This window comes from Accipiter gentilis, chromosome 23 (genome assembly GCF_929443795.1).
Source record: "Accipiter gentilis chromosome 23, bAccGen1.1, whole genome shotgun sequence".
Taxonomy (NCBI): Eukaryota; Metazoa; Chordata; class Aves; order Accipitriformes; family Accipitridae; genus Astur; species Astur gentilis.
Window position 1 is genome coordinate 257,637 of NC_064902.1, and position 21,156 is coordinate 278,792.

A 21,156-nucleotide genomic window follows, 5' to 3' on the forward strand; every position below is an offset into this window, starting at 1 on the left:
GGGTCACTAGATTATAATACTCTATTACAACTAATGCTGTTTTTAAGAAGAGAAGGAAAATGGGATGAGGTTTCGTACGCAGACATGTTTTTCACCCTCCAAAATCATCTGGAGTGGCAAAGGGACTGTGGAATGGTACCCCCACAGGACCCCATGGTGCTTGCACTTGAGCGAGAGAACAACAAGGAGCTTAGAGGTAAACTGAGGCGGTGTTGTTCAGCATGTAGTATTGGACAAAGATGTACAAAGACAAATAAAATTCATCAGGTACCAGAACAAGATCTAACTGATTTGTTTAAGCCTCCCCCTCGACCACAGTAACAGGATGCAGTCTTGGATAGAACTCCGACCCCCCCGAGCAGTCCTGTATCTTCCTGTACTAGGAAGAAAATTACCTCAACAGCTTTACAAGTAACTCTCCGAGAAGCGGTGGGGCAAGATGGTGGGATGATGTTAATCAAAGTACCCTTTTCTACTGCTGACCTAGGGGAATGGAAAAAGGTTGCAAGAGATTATAGGAGAGATCCGATAACGGTAGCTAAGCATTTCCAATTTATTGTGAAACAGCATAACCCTGATTGGAAGGATATACAATTATTATTGGAATATATGACTGAGACAGAGAAACATCTGATATTAAAAACAGCAGGGAACCTTGCTGAAGATCATTATAAGATTACAGGAGGGGACATTAAGGAATATTTCCCTCTCCAAGACCCAAAGTGGGATGTAATAGATCTGCACATATGGAAAGATTGCAGGGGTATCAGGAGTGGATTATAAAAGGAATGGAGAGAGCGATCCCCAAAACTATAAATTGGTCAGCTTTATATGCAGTTAAACAGAGTCCTTACAAGTCTCCATCCGAATTTCTGGATCGACTGAGGGATGTAATGCGCTGCAGCACACCGCTGGATCCTGGGTCAGAGGTAGGAATACAACAATTAGTCTCCCTGGTTTTGGGTCAGTCTACAGGGGATATAAGGCGCAAACTTCAGAAATTATGCCCTACAGAGAGTAGAAATTTAGAAATATTGTTGGATGAAGCATGGAGAGTATTTAGTAACAGAGAAGAAGGATATAGGCAAGGGCAAAGGAAATGAATGGCTGTTATCCAGGAAGAAAGAGGAAGAGGGCCTAGAGGAGACTTGCCCTGACTGGGCAAGGATCAATGCACTTTGCGTAAGAAATTTGGTCATTGGAAAAGGGGAATGCCCAAGGAACAAGGAGGATCAGAGGGCTCAAACAGGAAGAATGGTAGCCCCTGTGAAGGGAGACTGACGGGAACCTGGGGAATCTACCCTAGTGGATCCACTGGTTATAATTAAGCTAGGGAAAACACAACAAGAGGTAGAATTTTTGGTAGATACAGGAGCAACATACTCGGTTTTGAATCAAGCTTTGATGCCCCTGGGAAATGATTATGTCATGGTGAAAGGAGCGACTGGCCAAAATGAAAAGGTGTATTTTTGTAAACCTTTAGAATATAAATTAGGAAAACAGTGGGGCATTCATAAATTTTTATATATGCCCAACTCCCCAAAGGCACTTTTGGGAAGGGACTTGTTGGAACCATTGGGAGCAAAAATTGTATTAAAAAAGGGAGAAATTACTCTGGAGGTAAAAGATCAGCAATATATTCAAATATTGAGCCTAACTTTAACCAGTCTCCCCCTAGAAGGAAGTGTTAATGAGGACATCTTAAACCAAGTGTACCTGGGGGTATGGGCTACCGATGCACCTGGAAGAGCGAAAAGTACTCCATCTGTTGAAGTTAGGATCAAGGAAGGCCAAAAGCCGGTAAGAATTAAACAATATCCCCTAAAGAAAGAAGACAGAGAAGGAATCCGGCCGGTGATAGAAAAATTTTTGCAGTTGGGATTATTAAAAGAGTGTGAGTCTGAATTCAATACCCCTATATTACCTGTTCGGAAGCCCGAGGGGTCATATGGGGTGGTCCAAGACTTAGGGGCGGTGAATAAGATAACTGAAGATCTTTACTCGGTAGCGGTGAACCCATATACCCTGTTAACCGTATTAACACCTGAATTGACTTGGTTTACTGTTTTAGATTTGAAGGATGCTTTCTTTTGCCTCCCTCTCCATGAAGCCAACCGAAAATTATTTGCATTTGTATGGGAAAACCCCAAGAGTGGTCGAAAGACCCAACTCACTCGGATGGTGTTGCCACAAGGATTTAAGAATAGCCCTACCGTTTTTGGCAATCAGCTTGCGAAAGACTTAGAATCCTGGGAAGCCCCGTCTGAGGAGGGGAAGCTGTTGCAGTATGTGTATGATATCCTGATAGCCACCAAAACAGAGAAAGATTGCATGACATGGATGGTGAGTCTGTTGAATTTCCTGGGACTCCAGGGGTACCGGGTATCCAAGAAAAAGGCACAGTTAATGCAACGCAAAGTGAATTATTTGGGCTACGAAATTAGTGCGGGACAGAGAACTTTGGGACAGGCCCGTAAAGAGGCAATATGTCAAACTCGGAGACCTCAGACAGTAAAAGAGTTACGGACTTTTCTGGGAATGACAGGGTGGTGCCGATTGTGGATCTATAATTATGGATTGCTTGTTAAACCACTGTATGTGTTGGCAACCACTGAGCAGAAACACCTTGAGTGGAATAAGGAGACCGAACGAGCGTTTGAGCTACTGAAAAAGGCTTTAATGTTGGCCCTGGCCTTAGGACTCCCAGATGTGAGTAAGCCGTTTCTTCTTTACTCCCATGAGAAGCAGGGCATTGCCCTGGGAATATTAGCACAAAACCTGGGCCCATATCAACGGGCAGTTGCCTACCTCTCTAAGCAGTTAGACACGACTGCAAAAGGTTGGCCTGGATGCCTGCAGGCGGTTGCGGCCGTGATACTGAATATACAGGAAGCCCGAAAGTTTACTCTGGGCCAGAAAATGACTGTTCTGGTGTCTCACGCAGTATCAGCAGTACCGGAAGCAAAAGGTGGACACTGGCTCTCTCCACAAAGATTCCTGAGATATCAAGCTATATTGGTAGAGCAGGATGACATGGAGATTGTAGTCACTAACATTGTCAACCCAGCTTCTTTTCTCAGCGGGAACACAGGAGAACCGGTACATCATGACTGTTTGGAAACCATCGAAGCAACATATACGCCAGTTGCCCAAACCTGAAAGACAGCCCCATGGAAAACGGGGAAACTTGGTTCTCAGATGGAAGCAGTTACATCCTAAATGGTAATCGACATGCGGGGTACGCCGTCACCACCAGCCAAGAGGTAATAGAATCAGGGGCTTTGCCCATGAACACCTCCGCACAGAAGGCAGAAATAATTGCTCTAACCTGCGCCCTGGAATTGGACCAGGGAAAAGTTGTGAACATTTCTACAGACTCAAAATATGCCTTTGGAGTTGTACACGCACATGGAGCAATTTGGAAGGAGAGAAGACTATTGAGTTCTCAAGGGAAAAATATCAAACACGCAGAAGAAATTCTGAAGTTACTGGAAGCTGTCCAGCTCCCTAAGAAAGTAGCAATTATGCATATTAAGGCACACCAGAAAGTGAGCTCAGATTTGGAAAAAGGGAATGAGCTGGCTATCGGGGGATGCAACGAGTCTACGGAATTCCTGACAGTTCGAGAACAGCGTGACCTTGAGCAGCTTGTAGTATATCCTTGAGAAGTCTGGAAAGATCCAAGAAGACCAGTACGAAAACAAGATAGTGATAAGAAGAACCGTCCTGACAAACTCACCAATCATGAATTGTTAGTTACTAACTAAGCCAATCATATACTAACATATACTCTGAAGAAGGGGATAAAAAGGTGTGTTAGAACAATAAAGTAGCCATTTTGCATGATCTATTACTTGTCATGTCCGTCTCCACCGCGACAGCTGCCAGACAGAGAGGCAAAACAAATGGCCAAAACAAAGGTAAAAACAGAAGGGGCCTTAATTCCTGATAGGCAGATTTCCCTAGAAGGTAAGCCAGAATACACTAAGGAAGATCAAAAGCTCATTACAGATTTAGAAGGGTCATATAATGAAGAGGGGTGGGCTCATACCCCACAGGGAAAGCTAATCATTCCCTCTTGCTTATTATGGCATTTGATAGGGGAGGAACATAGGAAAAGACATTGGGGAACAGAAGCTCTGTATAATCATTTGATAAGAGAAACTGTGGCTAGAAATTTATACACCATGGTGAGACAGGTGACACAACAGTGTGATCTTTGCCTCCAGACTAATCCTAAGAATACCCCCAAGCTGGAAATGGGCCAGATTGGAAAAGGCAATGGGCCTGGACAACAATGGCAAATTGATTTTACAGAACTTCCAAGAAAAGGGGAATATCAATATCTATTGGTATTAACTGATACCTTTTCAGGTTGGCCAGAAGCATTCCCAACAAGAACGGCTAAAGCTCGGGAGGTAACTAAAATACTGGTACAAGAGATAATACCACATTTTGGGGTTCCAGCAACCATATCCTCCGACAGAGGACCACATTTTGTCTCAAAAATAGTACAACAAATTAGCCGCCACTTGGATATAGATTGGCAACTTCATACTCCACATCACCCCCAGTCGAGTGGTCAAGTGGAAAAAATGAACCACTTAATCAAACAGCAAATTGTGAAATCAGGACAAGAAGCAAATTTGACATGGCCTCAGTCTCTCCCTTTAGCCCTTCTGCATATATGAACAAGACCAAGGGCGAAAGAAGGACTGAGCCCCTTTGAAATTCTGTATGGACAGCCTATGGGATACAGAGAGGGGTGTCTGTACAAGCAGGGGATGAAATTATGACTTCTTACATGGTGGCATTAGGTAAGCAACTTAATAAAATCAGGAAGCATGTGGAAGGGACTCGAGGGAGAGGTTTGGATCGGCCTGTGCATAATATACAACCAGGAGATGATGTGTATATAATGTCTCTTACAGAAAAAACTCTGGAGCCACAGTGGGAAGGACTGTTTCAAGTACTCCTTACCTCCTTCACCGCGATTAAGATCAAGGAAAAGACCTTTGAAGCTAAAATTTGTGAGACACTGTTATGTTCCTGAGTTGGACCTTGTCCAAGGGGCAGGCTTGGGATCGAAATACTTATTTACAAAAACTTTGAGAGGATGCTAGATAGGGAAACAATGTATTATAAGTACTAGGATTAAATATAGTAAAAGAATTTACTATTTTCTAGAAAAGGGGGGACTGAGACAAGAGGAGTCAAAGAATCTCAGTAGACATAATAAAGGGGGGTGAAAGATGATGTTTAGTGCTTCCATTGTTGAAATTAGCTGAGGTAGAGACAGTCCTTGATAAGAAGAGCTGGTCCCAAGAACCAGCCAATGAGGTAAAGACAGTCCTTGATAAGAAGCAGGAGCAGGCCCCAAGAGCCAGCTAAGACTGGTCTTGCGGCTTGGGTGAATACCAAGAAATCACTGAGCCTGCGCAAGGAAAGAGGTTACTAGCGGTGACGAAGAGGAGTCATCCGTCTTCATCTCTGCGACCACCAGACGACCACCATAAAGAGGCCCTGTGCAGGCGCAGTTGGGAGGGAACTATGGAAATGACCACTCAGAGCTAATTTTAATATGAAGTGGGGATAGGTCATGCATATGTATAGGCGTATTGTAAATATGTAATACCTGACTGTATAAACTTGAGGCGAACTGCCGAGTCGGGCACGCACAACTTTGGTGGGACTACCCCCCGTGCCGCCCAGCACTGAATGAACATACCTACTTTACAATCTCACTGATTGTGGAGTCTGTTTTCCGCACGTCACTACCAGTGAGCTGGCTGGCTGGCACCTTTGCCCCTGCAGGCTGTGACCTCTCTGTGTGCTCCTACCTCTTCCCAAAATGCAGTAACTTTGTTTTGCTACCAGCCTACGCAGCTTGACCAGCCTTCTGATTTTCCTTTATTTAAACCTGATGCTCTTGTCATTGAGGGCCCTTATATTTATATAACAGAGGAAAATAACAATGAGCTCAGACCCACTGTGAATTATTTAGTTTATTAGCTTTTAAATTAATTATTTAGTTGATTAGTTTTTAAATGAATGAAATTAACATCACAGGTTTGGGGGGGGGGGGGTAAGTTTTTCCTTAATCTAATCTAGAAATTGGCACCGAGGAGTACTATGTTTAGAACAGGGCAAAATTAGTAGAGAAGGACTAACAGCTATTTCTCACCTTGTTGAACTACTCAGCAGTGCAATGGGCATGTGAATGCATCAGCAAGAGATGTAATTTACAGTTTGGCTTCCCTTATGTGGGGAAAATGCTCTCTATTTTAAATTTATGTGTCATCTAATTGAGTGACATTAAGTCATTCAAAATAGATCAAATTCTGGCCCAGAGGTGAGGTGCCACAAAAGTGTGCTTGCTTGGAAGTAGAAACTTTTGAAAGTGACTTTTACAGGAGCCTTCTCTTGAATCTAAAGCAGATCTGATGCACTTCCCAGAGCCTTGCTTTATATTAGGAAAACCAGCATTGCCAGGTATTTGTTCTAGCAGTGAGGAAATAATCTGACTGCAGAAATGCTGCCTTGCTGTTTCTCCAAGATGAGCTCTTCAGCAAAAATGATGGAGGAGGAGGTGCCAGCAGCATCCTGGGACTCAGGCACGCCACAGGGGTTTGCAGAGACACTCTTCAAAGGCCCCAAAGCTGCTATGTCCTATTGGTGTTATTAGAGCATCCTCTCTGGGGCCAAAACACTGACCCACTGATTTTACCCATGTCACATCAATCTGGAGTAACTGACTTCAGTGAAATTCCTGCTGCATGTAACAGTGTGGCCAAAAGCAGGCTCTCGCTACAGCTGTCCCACTTCAGAGCTTATGAGAAGAGGGAAAATACACAAACTTCTCACACTGGTAGAAGTAAGTAGAAATATTTTTTACTTGTACAGAGAAAAGCAGAATCTGTCCCTGCCAAAGTATGTGCTGCATTTCTGTGTGTCTGCATAACTGTATTACTCCCCTGTAGGTGACTTTTGGCACCTGGGACCCTTCTGAGTTATAATAGGAAAATGAAGATGGGGATCGGTGGAGAGAGAGAGAAATAGCATTGCAATGATCCACTTGGTTATACTGGTACACCGTGCTGTACAGGCTCTTCTTTTGCTTCAGTTTAAACATGTGTCTAAATGATTTATCTAAAATGAAACAGGCTTGGTTTAAATCCAAATAAGGGTGTATTTACCTCATCAAAAGACAGTGAGTAATGGCAGCTCATTTACTGCTTGTCAATCAGATCTGCAAAGATGATTTAAAAGGGAACATTTTCAGCAGCGTGACCCATAAACATGGTCCTTTACTGCAGTTCAGTTGAGAAGAGGTTAGCCACTTGGGATGACCTGGCCCTTTCTGCAGACATACAGGAGAAGCTTCCTTAAGTGAATGAGACCAAGGAAGAAAAATGCTGAAGAGGGCACAGCCTGGTGAGCTGTAGAAGCTGTAGGTGGCTCTGAGGGAGGTGCCAGGCTTGCAGTGCAGGGGGGAGGAGAAGAAAACAGGGAGATATTTGAGGGGAAAAAATCCTCCCTTCCTCTCTGGCTTGTTCCCTCCTGGCAGAGTAAGGAAGTATCCTGAGCATCTGCTCCCTGCTACGCCTAGCAGATGGTGTGCCAGTCATGCTGTTATTTGGACCCTCCAGCCATTCCTCTTTCCCAGCTCCTCACAGTGGGCCAAGCAGTTATCAGGCTGGATATCCAATGGCTTGGGTCAAGAAGCAATCACCGTGGTTGTTGTACGCTCCCAAATCCAGGCTAGGCATTCCATCAGATGTCCAAAGTTAAGTCGCCTCTTTCTCCTGATGGTTAGACATCTTGAGAATTCAGTTTCCTGACAAGCATCTCTTAATTTCTCTGCTCATTTCTTGCATGCGGATGTTACCTCCAGCAGCTTTCTGACAGGAACTCACCAAACTCTTGAAAATAAATATTTGCAAGCCACCTGAGCCTCTCAGGTTCTTATTTGGAAGCATGTTTTGTTTAAGAACAGTCATTATCATATCTTACCCAAACATCTAGCTAGTTCCAAAGTGTTCTTATCCCTAAAGTATTTTTTCACTTTTTCCTTAAAGAGAAAACAAAGGAGGAATTGGGGACTGCTCGTGAGGGTTTCTTATAGCTGTTTCAGGGCCAGTTTAAAGATTTTTTTGTTCTGATGTTTGCTATAGCTGAGCTGTACACAAATGCAGTGGATAAAAGAATGAAATAATGACATGCTGTACCACCTTATTTTGGTACACTTGAACTAATCCAAAGTAAGATATAAAAGGAAAGGCACTTTTAAGGATTCTTATGTCTGCAGTCATCCCAATTTTAGGCACAGGTTAGGTTGCCTTTCCACATTCATTCAGAAGGGATTATCAGAAAAGCTGATCGTGCTTGCAGATACCTGAACATTTTTCAGCATTGGATTAGAGTGCCTACATGCTTTGGGGTCTGTACTCAGGTTAAATAAAACTGGTATTGCAGGGGTTTGCCTTTGCTGTGATTTTTCTACCGGGTAAAGATTTTCCTGTGCGTTAACTCCCACAAGAAGAAACACTATTCAAATTTGGTTTAGTATTCAAGATGATTCTTGTGTAATTCTACCACCTTGTGCTCAGTGGTAATCTTTAAAGTCTTAGCAGGAAAAAAAAGACCAACAGTCTGCCTTCTCCACCTATTGTGTAAGGCTTATAGCACCGTAAACACATTTGGCCATGAGACCTTGAATGAGTGGGTTAACAGCTAAGTCTTTGCATTAATGGAGTTTGGGGACAGTGAACAGTGCCCAAAATGGGCAGTGGCTTCTAGCTGTGCCCAGGAGGAGGTGATGGGCACAGGCCAGTCTGCAGTCATGCCCTCATTACAAGCTTTTATTATGCTGCATCCTTACCTTGAACAATGATGGGCACCTTAGCTTTGACAAACCACTCTAGTTTTCTAAAATTGTGTAGAAATGCTTTTGAAATAGCTATTGCTATATTTATAATTGCTGCTGGATATTTGCCTTTGCATCTTGGGCAGTTTATCAGAATAACAAAGCGTGAAGCCTAGCAACAGATCTTAGTTTTAAGAGTGACCTAGAAAACAAATAATTACCCAATGAAGTCACTTGCGCTATGATGAGTTGATTGGCTCATCTCTATTAATCCCCAAAACTGGTCAGGTCTCACAATTTACTTGTAAGCCCAGCAATACTCAGGATGTGAACTGAAGCTCTGTGTCCTGAGAGCAAGTCATTACATGCAGATTTCAGTTTTGGAAAGGGAGGAGCACCGAAGGGTAGCTAATTTGTTCAAGTCTGCAGTTGCAGAGAAAAATGTGAGCACAATGAAGGCTCAGAAAGTATGAGGTGAAAGAAAACAAGCTGGTATTTATTATTAAAAATATCTTATTGATGAATCAGTTGTGAGTGGGTGGGATTAGCACTGCTACCTAGCAGGGGCAGACAAAAGAAAAACATAAAAGGCAACAGAGTTGAGAAGAAATCCTAATACTTAAAAACATAGTGTGTAGGAGAATCTGAAAGACAATGTTTTTATTTTCCTCACTTGGGTTTAAAAAAGAATCAGGATGTTTAAACCTTCTCGGGCGCACAGTGATGGTCATGGTGGTACAGCAATGTAAATACAGTGCAAGAAAGTGAAGATGACTTTATGTGAGAATTCAGCTTTATGGAAATAGCATTAAACTTTTGTTTTCACATTCATTTCATCTGGAAATGGTAAGTTGCAGCTACTGACATTTTAATGTGGGCATTTCTTGATAAATCCAGGAGGGAGGCACTGTTCTGAAGGCCACCAGCTCTTGAGCAGACCAGGAGCAGGAGACAGTTCTGGCAGCTCAGCTGAGTGTGCCTGGGGCAGGATTTTAGGGGTTGAGGTCCAGCGAAGGTCCCCTGCCAGGCCCAGGGCTACCTCCATGTCACTCACCCCCTGGTGGGTTTCAAGGTATTCTGAGCTGGTGCAAGATTCCCACCAGAGCTGTAGTATGGTTTGAGTTGGAAGAAGAGGATTTTGTTAATTTACACCTCATTTATGATATTTTTTTTCTGCCTTCCTAGCGCATTGGCTATGGCATGTTAAGTCCCAGGGACACCTGAGTTGAGGGATTAAAAGTAACTCTGAGGAAATACTACTGACCTTAAGTGACCCTCAGTGACACTCTGCCTATCTCTGTACTCTGTTCTTCATCAGATGCACCTTCTCCCACTTAGGACACCTGTCAGAGGCACCTCTCAGTATCCAAATCCAAATCTGAACAATTCATGGTGAACTAAATACCTGGATTTTAATGATCCCTTTGGGGTGCAATACTAGAATTTACCAACGCAGCACATTTCTTGAAAAAAAAACCAGCTGAAGTCTCAGGTTTCGCATCGAAGTTAGAAATGAGAAGGGAAAGCCAATGTGGCAGTTGCGCTTACCAGCCATCCCTCTTCTCCAACAGTCCATGACTGGACCAGTGTAAGGCAGAGATGCTCTCAGTGTCCTTAGCAGCTGCAACCCTACCAGTTCTTTTAGGGGTTATGAGAAGAGAAGCGTATTTCAATAGTTTCACATGAAATGGGATTGCCAGGAGGTTTTACAGACCCGCGGCCCTATGGGCCAAATCAACTGAGGGCAATAGTGTGTTTTGCACCAGTTGAAAATGATGCAAGATCACAGGCAGCCCCAGGTAGTGCCTAAAAGTAACAGATGAGTATTTTAAATGAGCTTTGGCACATGCAGCTGACATGGTTTCAGAGGACATAAAAACATGACACCGTACTGATGCCAACATATCGAGTGGTATGTGAGTATTATATGGCTTAGGCTAACCAGATATTTATTTGTCATTAAGAATAAAACTTCCCTGAGGAATTCTGAAAATAAAAAGCGAAAGGCATTTCACATACACCCTGTAGGCTGAGGACATCAACTTGCTACTTCTTAGATCCAGGTGACCGAGTGTCACATCAGTGCTCCCAGGACAAATACATCCCTGCACGTGAGGTATGGGGAGCTCAAGGCAGTGTCATCGCCCTGGAGAAAAATTGGCTGGGGCAGTTTCATGACTAAGAGGCAGTATTCAGCCATTATACAGTTTATTAAAGGGATAAGGGTTTATATGTACCAGGACAGAATGTGATGAACACAGCCAGAAGTTGAAACTAGCTTGAAAAAACCCCGCAGCTGCTAGCAAATATGTTGCTTTATGTTCTAGACATTGTGGAGTGCTCAAACACGTAATTGTTTTTATTATGTTTGGCATTTGCTTACCAGTTCATTACTGATTATTTTTGACACCGGAAGAAACTCGGAGCTGCATTTGCTGCACTAAAGGAGGGTGAAGCAGCAGGGGAGCCAGGTGAGCTCTCCTCCTGACGGGAGGGGGAAGCAGTCGTCTCCCCCGGCCAAGTGTAAAGCAGGGGCACACTCACACCACTTTTGTGGAGCTGCTTAGGAGTTACAATGGTCCAACTAAGAGAGGCATTTGGCTCTGTTCAGCCTTCATTATGTTTTAGAAATTAATACTACCCACGGTGGAGAAATGAGTATCACAGTTTCTGTGCCTTTGCCACCATACTTGCCCAATGGTGTAACCTGTAGCAACAGCTGATCACATTTTCCTACCTGACTGGCAATTCCTTTTCCAAGCAGTGTAGTAAAGTTGCCCAAGTATTACTGTATCACAACTATTTATGCCAGTTGAACATGCTGCAACATTTCCCTCCTTCTATCGGGCAGTCCAGCAGTACGTGAACATCTTGTCCTGTGGATGTGCTTATTCTCAGGATGATGCTGGAGAATGCAGGTTTTGTTCCCTGTTGGTGGATAGAGAACTACTTGAAGCAGGAGCTGCACTGGAGATGTGAAACACCAGAAACAAATGAGATACTGGCAGCTCTCGCTGTGGACTCGGGGGCTGACACCAGTACTTCTCATGTTAACCTTTTGTTCTTTCCATGCTGGTGTGGCCTACAATACCTTCCATTCTTGCAAACGGGAACCACCCCACTGAGGCCCTGACTTTGTCCCCACGCGTGGCTGCTGTTCAACCTGTCTTGCACAGGACTGACCTTTTCATACTCTACTGCTTCGACGCCTCCTGACTTCCCACCACCCCGAAAGCACTCGTTAGCAAGGTGCTAGCCGCCGGGGATGTCTGCGTGGCGGTGCGTTCTGTGCTGCACTCAGGCTCGGGCTGCTTTAGGGTCAGTTTTTGACACGGTGGCTGGCAGGCCAGGCTGTTAAAGATCGCGTTCAGCCCCCCCCCCGACAGACGCGGTCCTTCCGCCACCGTCCCCCCGCAGCGCTGCCCCCGCGCCGCTCCCTGGTCGCGGCCGCCGGCGCCCAGAAGGGGCCGCTCTCCTCCCCCGCCACCACCACCGCCCCTCGCGGTGCATGCTGGGAGTTGTAGTCCGGCGGGCGGCGCGCCCCGCCGGCAGGCGGCGGGCGCGGACTACCGGCCCCAGCGTGCCGCGGGGCGCCGGTCCGGCCGTGCCTTTTGAATGATTTCACTGCGGTCGGCGCTCAGGGCGAGTTTCGCAGCGGCGGCGGTGCGGCGTGCGGGGGTCCGCGGCGCAGCGCAGCGCAGCGGGCGTCTCGCCCGTTGATGGCAGCCCGAGCGGGCTCTGCCATGGCCGCCCGCGGGCCGCGGCGCTGTTAGGAGCGGCAGACGGGTTGCGCGTTCGCCCCTTTCGCCCGCCCGCCTGCCTCGCCGGCTGGGAGCCGGCGGCCGCCGCCGACATGTCGCTGGCCATGGAGGAGGAGGAGTACGCCAGGCTGGTGATGGAGTCGGAGCCCGAGTGGCTGCGGAGCGAGATCAAGCGGCTCTTCCAGGAGCTGGGCGAGACCACCCGGGAGAAGATCCAGGCGGCGGAGTACGGGCTGGCCGTGCTGGAGGAGAAGCAGCAGCTGAAGCAGCAGTACGAGGAGCTGGAGCTGGAGTACGAGACCATCCGCACCGAGATGGAGCAGCTGAAGGAGGTGAGGCGGCGGCGGGGGGGCCCGGCGGCAGGTGCCCGCTCTGCGGAGCGGCCTGGGCCCCAGCCCGAGCCCGCCCGCTCGCTGCGGGTGAGGGGGGCGAAGGCTCTTTGGGGAAGGTGGGAGCGGGACAATGGCTGTCTTCGGAGGTCGGCGGTGGTGGGCTGAGGGGCCTTGCGGCTGCTGTGGCGCGGTCGGAGCGTCAGCCCCCCCCCCCCCCCCGATGGAATTTGGAGGAGGGCGACCAGGCCTCGGTCTTCCTCCAGGCTGCGCGCGGTTAAGCCCTTCCTTCCCCAAAATGACAGCTCTCAGAGGCGGTTGCCTTTCAGACCAGGAGAGGGGAAGAAAAACCCACCAGTTTTTCTGCCCCTAACCCCTCTCCCGTGCCAAGGCGTGTGGGAGGAAGGCGGGTAAGTGCTTGTCTTTCTCTTCCCGCCCCGTCTTGCCTCAGGCTCTGGTAGTGGTCGGCCTCAGGGCAGCAGCAAGGAGAGGAGCCTCTCGGCTGCCCCCAGTGAAGCCGCGCTGCGCTGCCTCCCGAGGCTGGGGCTGCTCGCTACTGTCACCTCCCTCCTCCTCGGAGACCGGACCCAGCAGGCGCTGCACGGCAGGGGCAGAGGCTGGGGAACCAGGCTTTTGGTGACGGCCGGGATGCCCCTTTGGCGGCCGTCACATGCCAGCTTTTGTGTGGAGGGAGGAGCCTTGCGTTGGTGTTAATGACTTCCTTAATGCGGACCACCGTGAAAATAACGCAGTGGGCTTTAGTTCACGCAGCTTTGTTTTGGTGCAGTTCCCTGTTGTTGGCTTTTTTTTTTTAAGGCAACTTCAGATTTAATCTGTACAGTAGAGTAAGGTTTGTCAGAAGAAATGCTGTTTTCTTAGGTCAACTGGGATGCAAGTTTTTCTTGTGCATGATCTTCTCCAGGTCTAGAACACGGGCAAAGCACTGCCTCAGGAAGAGGCCGTGCAGAGTGGCACAGACTTGCCAGAATATCTAGACACACGGTTAGCCCTCCTTATGACAGCATAGCTGATTCCCTGCCAGTCTACTACATAGTATGTCCCATGGGAGCTTGTTTGTCTGTACCCTTGGTTATTTTGGTGGCTGTTTCCATGCAGGCAAGCCCTGGGCTGTTTTTCAACTGATTTAGGCCTTGCCTTGATTGCAAAAGATCTGATACAGCCTAAGAGGTGAATATATATGCATTTATTTGACCAGTACAAACTGTATCAGATGGGTCTTGGTTTAGCTCATTCAGTTGAAAATGGATTTGAAGTAACATCAAAATATGCTATTTCAAAGGGAAAGTAAATACTTGTAAATGGGCTGGTACAAATTCAGCTGAATCTGTGAATGCCCTCACTTCCTGCATCCTATGTGTCTTTTGGTCTTGTAAATAAAGCTTTATTCTGCTTTTATTATGTTAAGCATAAGCAAAAGAGGTTAATTAGTTTGAATTATATGGCTATAAACTTGTTAACTAAATATGCAAGCTGAACTGATGTACCGCTATAACTAAAGACACTTGAGACCAACACGGTTACAGCAGCATACAGTTGCAGAGATGCTACATGAAAGTCAAGGGTAGAGGCAGTCTTGAAAAGAAGGTGAGAACGATAGAGTTGTGCTAAAGGGAAGAAAAGTCAGTAAACCCATTTGGTAGGTGGGATGGAAAACATGGCATCGAGAGGTAAAGGGTCTGGCCCATCCTCAATCAGCAAGCCAGCGCCTGACTCACAAATGGAAGCCAGGTTGAAGCCAGTCACAAGTAGTGCTTTATTTGCTGTGCTGTGTACACTTGGGCATTACACGTTTTGGCTTTCAGGTGGAAAAAGGCTTGAAGTCAACTTATTTCCATTCTTTTAGGGCTGCAACACTTCAGAAGCTTGTAGAAGATTTAAAAAACAAAACAAAACAACAATGGCAGTATCAGCAATGATTCACTCCTTTTTGCTTTTAACATTCTGAAGGATTTGCTTTGTGTGTGTATGTCCCGTTGTAATTAAGTCAAAACCTGGGAGGCAAACAATTCTGGGAACAGCTTGAGGGCTGTGCTAGTTAGCCTACACGGGGAAAAAAGCATTGCTCCTCTAGCTTTCTTGTGATGCTGTGGAGGAATCTGGTCTGCATTAGATCTGGTAAACCTTTAGCAGATGCATGAAGCATGCTCTCAGAGGACAAGTTTATCTTCTTTGCTGTTAATGCTTTTGCTTTTCCCAGGCACAGCTAGAGGAGCGTTGCATACAAGAGTTGCCACATGTCAAGCTGCAACCTAAAGGGACTCCACCTTGGGTTATCTGAGGTTGTTCTTGGGGAAGGCAGGGGATTGATGGTGGCATGTCTTGCTTCTTAACTGTGACTTCATGCAGCCTTTTAAAATACAGCCATTCCAGTCTCTATAGATCCTGTTTTGTTGTTCTCTCTACATCCAGAGACCTCAGTAAGCACAAGGCCATGTTATGCTGGGTGCTGTGCAGGCACACAGCAAAGTTTCCTGTCCTGCTGGGTGTTGTAGATTTGGATATGCTTTAATTTGTTTAATGTTATGAAGCACCCCATATCGTGGCCCTGTTCATGACGTAGGTAAATGGGCTCTGAGCATGGGAACTTTGTAACATAGTTTGTTGGAAATACAGGCTTTTCTGCTACAGTCATCAGATCTTGCATAGCTTTCTGGCCAGGTTCTCCTACCTGCTCCCCATCCCCGATTGTGGCAGAATTTCGTAGCCTTAACCTTCACAGTTTTACCCCTTTGGCAAGTGCAGATGGTATCCTCAGAGCTATACCCCATGTTGTAAAGATGTCTGTGTACACACAGTGTTTGCAATTCAAGTCCTCCTGGTGAAGCTGGGGAGCTGTCCTGTCCTTGCACTGAGGTTCCACACCGACCTCTCCTTAGTCAGGGTCCTTGATAAATTGTTGACTCTTCCCTGAGCTTGTCCTTTTACCTGCTTGCATGCTGACTTAATCTTGTATCTTTTATGATCATTTTTGCTGCATTTCTAATATCACTTTCATTTGAGAGAACTGAACTTAAATACAAACTGTCTCCCCAGGTAAACTTACTGGTTATCTTGAGTCCCACCTTTGCTTTTGTGAAGGGGAATTGATTTCAAACTTTTATTAAACATTATAGATAAATAAATTGTCCCTAGTTCAGAGAAATAAGATACTGCCTTTCTTGTAGTGAAATACTACATCACGTTCTATACATATAATTTTTATTGCTGTTCTTTCCCCTCTAGGAGATGAAGTAATAAAGAGTTGTTTCTGTAGGCTGCGTTCAACTAGTAAGTCATCCTGTGAGCCTTTGTCTGCAATGGTGCTAATTGTATAAATTATAGGGCTGTCTACCTGTCTGAGCCGGGATTTCCGCACTTACGGGGAAGATACGTAGGATCAGCTTTTTGTGCGTTCCAGCTCACAAAAGTGATTGTCTGGGGATTCAGTTATTGGCATTCCTGATGATTTATAGGGGAATGTGGCGTGGAAGGTTAGCTTGGGAAAGGGGTTATCTGCTTTGCTTGGTACTTTTGAGTTGCTTTTGAGATGTCAGATTTATAACTAACTATTAGCTTAGTTATGAAACTGGCTGCTGTCCAAAACTCCTTACTGATTAGGGGCTTATGTTGTATTGGTGGTGGTAGACTTGAGTTTAAATCCCTCAGAAAACATGGGTGTTATATTATGAATTATTTATTTCCATAATAATGTAAAAGTATGCAAGTAGACTGTGGCTGTCCTTGACGTCTAAAAGCATATGTCAGTACATCACGGCTAATGTGATGTATATTATATGGTTTGTATATGGTTTTTAAGGGGGGGGGAGGGGCGGCGGCGGCATACAAGGAAGAGTGGCAACGATCTGTACGTAACTCTTCATTTTTGTAGGGTGCCAGTGGCTCTTGTTTCTGTTTTTTGCCTTTAAGGATCGCATATTGACTTTATGCCATGCCATGAATTCTCTGTAGAGGTTTACTGGGTGGACTTGGAAGCTGTCTTTGAAAGAAACATGCAAATAACACCTTGCTGCTTCAGCTCCCTTTAAGCTAAAGTAGGGTGTACTGTGCAACTGAGGTGAAACGTCCTGGGCTGTAATATTTGTGCTGTTTATTTGAATGTACTGCTCAGGTGGAGTGTACAGTATCTGTGATCACTGACAGAAGTTTTGCTTTTCTTAATTCACTTACCTATGTAACAGTTAATTGGATACGTGATACATCATCCAGACTGGATTAATGTTTTAACTGTGCACCTTTAAAAGTGAAGGAGAAATCATTCCTTTTCCTGTATACCTGATATAATGCTGTATACCTGATAGACAGACATATAAGCTGGTTATTGAAGAAGCAGTGATTTTCCTCACTGGATTTACCTACTTTCAAAGCATTTTACCAATTGTGCTGCTGTACTGCTGCGCTTATTTTATGTGTAGAAACATAAGGGCAAAGAGGGAAGAAATGGCTGGGCTAAAGTCACCTAACAAGCCAGTGGCAGACTGGGATTAAATCCTCTGTGCTCATAGTACAGTGCGGGATTGACCTGGTCTTTCCATTTAATCATGGTAAATAATGATGTTCAGTAGTAATACCTCTAAGGCCTCAGGTACACCTCTGCAGCCTCCTCCTAACAAATACGCAGATGTAATATTGATTCCTGCTGAAAGGGAAGGACCTTAATGACATTTGAGACAACAGTGCTGGAAGGTGAGAGGTAAAAAGCAAAGGGTTTAGTGCATAAAATAAAGGAATTATTTTTTATTTTTTTTTAAATAGACTAGCTTAGGCAAAATTTAATTCTGGTTATACATGTGTAAATCTAGAATAAGGAAAGTATGACTACAAATTGATGTTGGGAAACTGATACCAGTTTTGCACATATTAATGGAAAATAGTTATATGTCTGTGAACCTGTCTTGTGGATTTAATGGTGATTGTCACTTGGACTCCAACACCTGCCATGCTTGAAATGTAAGAAGAGAACAGAATTGCAGTCTCTAGTGTAAAATCAGACTGAAATCTGTGGTTGGGGTAAGCAAAATATTCCCATGTAAACTAAGCTTCTTATATTTTGATAAATCATAGTTAATTTACGTTAAGAATAGAGCCACCTGTAATTTTAATCTGATGTCTGCAGTGGTATAGACACTCAGTACTGTGTTTTGGAAAAGATACTTTTCTTACATATCCTTATTTAGGAAAAAAACAAAGCCTGAAAAATTAAATAATAACCTGTAAGGCTTCATGTTGCTAACTTCATTTTCTTTGCCAGTGTTGCTTGAACTTCCTTTCTTAAAAAATCAGAAATAATAATATTCTTAAATTATAATTTCAGATTATTTTCTTGTGAAATTGCCAAATTGTCTTCTTGGGCTTCTTCTGATAAAATTTGCTATACCTTATGTAATAGAACATCCATAAATATTTGGGTGAATAGTAAGGACCTTCAGGTAGAACTAAATTATTAAAAACCGCCCATGTTTCCAGAACAGTGGTTTTCCTTAAGCTTCTGTAGTCTCAGCTGAGAACTGCATCTTGGTGAAACATGATGTTTTATTTTTGTTTTGTGATGCTTGTCTGTGCCTTGGCCCAGAATGAGGGCTGTTCCTGACCCTCCAGCAAACATTATATAATTTGTTTCTAATTTTCTACATTAGATTAAATCCAAGGTTTCATGGAACAAAAGTTTGGCAGCAGTAGTGCCACTTACTACATATTTTTTCCCCTGGAAGTGTGGCGGCACTGGGTGTTTGCTGTCCTGGTGGAGGGGATACAGTGAACTGCACTGTGGAACTGAGCCAAATTTTCTTCTTTATTCTTTTTCTTTTTTTTTTTTTTTTGTTAGCAAATTTCTTTTTGTTTTCGAATTAGGTCAGTTCCCTGATTTGGGTGCAGGTGCACAGCATGTGGTTGTGCAGGTACCACCTCACTGAGAGCATGTTACAGCAGCAGCAAATAGGTGACGAGAGGACCATCTTAAGCTAGTCTTGCTGCTGAGCTCGATGGTGAAACTGTTGCCCGAACAGCACAAACTGTAGCCTGCGCAGCATGTGTGGGTCCCTCTTGTCTGACTGCTGGGAATTAGCAGTCTTGGGGATGCTGCAGTGGCAACAACATTATTGTCAGGCTGGCGGTTGTGGTGGGGATCTGTACTGAGATGTAGTCTCTCTTGCAAAGCTTTTTGTCTTTACCCAAATAAACCCTTCCTATTAGAGGCTCACATTTGGCATCCTCCAGCACGCAGTCCCGGATGAGGGCACCTGAGAGCTGAGGCTCTGCATGTGGGATGGAGGGCTGCCTGGGTGTTCAGAGAGCACGGCGATGGGGTCAGCAGCAGGGGACAGACAGTCTTGGCAGGACAAACACCGGTTCAGCTACTGCACACTGGCAGCATCTCTCCGCAGGTGCTGCAGGGGAAGATTTCTTCAAAGCAATATTGCTGAGGGCTTGAGTGAACCTGGAGGGCTTCTGGTGGGTGCTGCTATGTGGGTGAAGGCTCTGTGTACCTACATCCCTGAAGCGTAAGTTTGTGCAGCCCCTGACGTGGCAGTCATCCTGCCTGGAAACTGAAAGCCTCAAACCTACAGTCATCAATGTTTTGTCACGGGGGGGGGGGGGACGGGACGGGACGGGACGGGGGCGGGGGGGGCGTGTCGTGCAGCTCTGCTATGGTGATACCTGCGGTTTACTCATTTCAAATCACAATTCTCGCTTGCCATTTCAACATGTGCTGGAACAAACTCACTAGTTTCAGGGGTGTTAATACCCAATTTATCCCTTTGAATTTAGGACCATTTTTCTTCTAATCCAAAAGAAAATTCTAATGATTTGGAACATTGCCTGCTTTCCCTAGGAGGGGAGTGAGCAGGCTGGAATAGTAGTTCTCAGGTCTCTGCACTGCCCTGGAGTTAATGGATTCACCATTTCCTCTTTCGCTCTACTGTATGTGAGGTTGTGACTAATCTGTAGCAGCGTGGGGCCATAAGATGACTTCCAGAGGGTGATGCATCCTCCAGGCATTCATTTGCTTTCTATCTCTGCTTTTGGCACACTGTGGAGAATTGTTTGTTCAGATCTGGTAACCCAGCAACAGAGGAATATAACGTGGGTTTGAAATATGATCTACAAAACCTTAGCGGAGGGAAGTGACATAAACAAATGTTGCCATCCAGACGAATGCAGGAGCCTCCATTTTGGAGAACAGCTTAAGTTTTAAGTGTAATAGCTGCAGAGCTGTGACTTTTTTCTTATTTTCCCCTTCCTCCAGCTCTTGTCTTCCTTTCTACCTCCTGCCTTCCTTCCCCTCCTCTCTCCCCAGCTGTTTTCCCTACTTTGGCTGAAATACACACCAGGCAGTGGCGTCTGCCTCCATGTCACAACACGTCAGGCTTGCCCTGCAGACAGGCATCACTTTGGAGTGGGTAGATGGGACCTACCTGAAAAGTCTACTAAAAGCTGTGGTCCATCTTGCCCATAAAACAGATGGGTTTGCCACTGGGGCTCTGGGGAAGCAGGGACCCACATAGTGTCTAGCGGGTCCTTTACACTGAAAACTGCTTGGCTCTGGGGTCCGTGTGCCTGGGTGTGGGCCTAATTGGGAATGTTTGGCCCAAACATAGTTGAAGCACGGTGTGGGAATGGATATGGTTTCTCTGCAGTCCTGTGGCCATGCTGGGGAGCGGCTGTGCAGTATTAGGACCTATACAGCTCTTGCTGAAACAAATGGCATATCTGGTGGTGTGCTGCGCTTGTGCTGTATGGCCTGGCCTCTGTGCTATGCCGCAGTCCTTTGTCTCCTTAAATCTTCTGTTTTCACCCCTTAATTGCTGTCAACGTGCAGTCTGGATCTTAGCAAGCTAACGGAGCTGTGCTGAGCGTGCTGTGCTGTAGGCAACGAGGCAGTATTATGGTAAATTCATTAGGAGTCTCTGCACGTGTCCTGTCTGTCAGTCCTGAACAGAACTGGACCTGTAGTTTAGCTCTAGCTCCAGGGCAGAGAAGTGTATTGACCTAATGGATGAATAAGCTTATTTCTTCAGTATTGCTACAAACTAAAAAGACGTTTGAACTGGCATCTAATCTGCCAAAACCAAACGTTTCATTGCTTCCTATGCACAGGGTTTGTTACATCCAATTTTAGTCTCTTTCGAAGGTCAGGATCCTTTTTGTTTTCAAATGAACAACCAATGATGTTTGTTTGGAG

General features: G+C 45.4%; 1 protein-coding gene across 6 annotated transcripts in view; it reads left to right on the forward strand.

Annotated features, from left to right (window-relative positions):
- Window positions 1-12,503: 12,503 nt before the first annotated feature.
- BICD2 (BICD cargo adaptor 2) overlaps window positions 12,504-21,156 on the forward strand; it is a 97,924-nt gene continuing 89,271 nt past the window's right edge. For all 6 annotated transcript variants that reach the window (XM_049826288.1, XM_049826289.1, XM_049826291.1 and 3 more), the window contains exon 1: window positions 12,504-12,959. In XM_049826288.1, coding sequence (XP_049682245.1) covers window positions 12,720-12,959 — 240 coding nt within the window. In that variant the 5' untranslated portion in view covers window positions 12,504-12,719. The remainder of the gene's footprint in view (window positions 12,960-21,156) is intronic.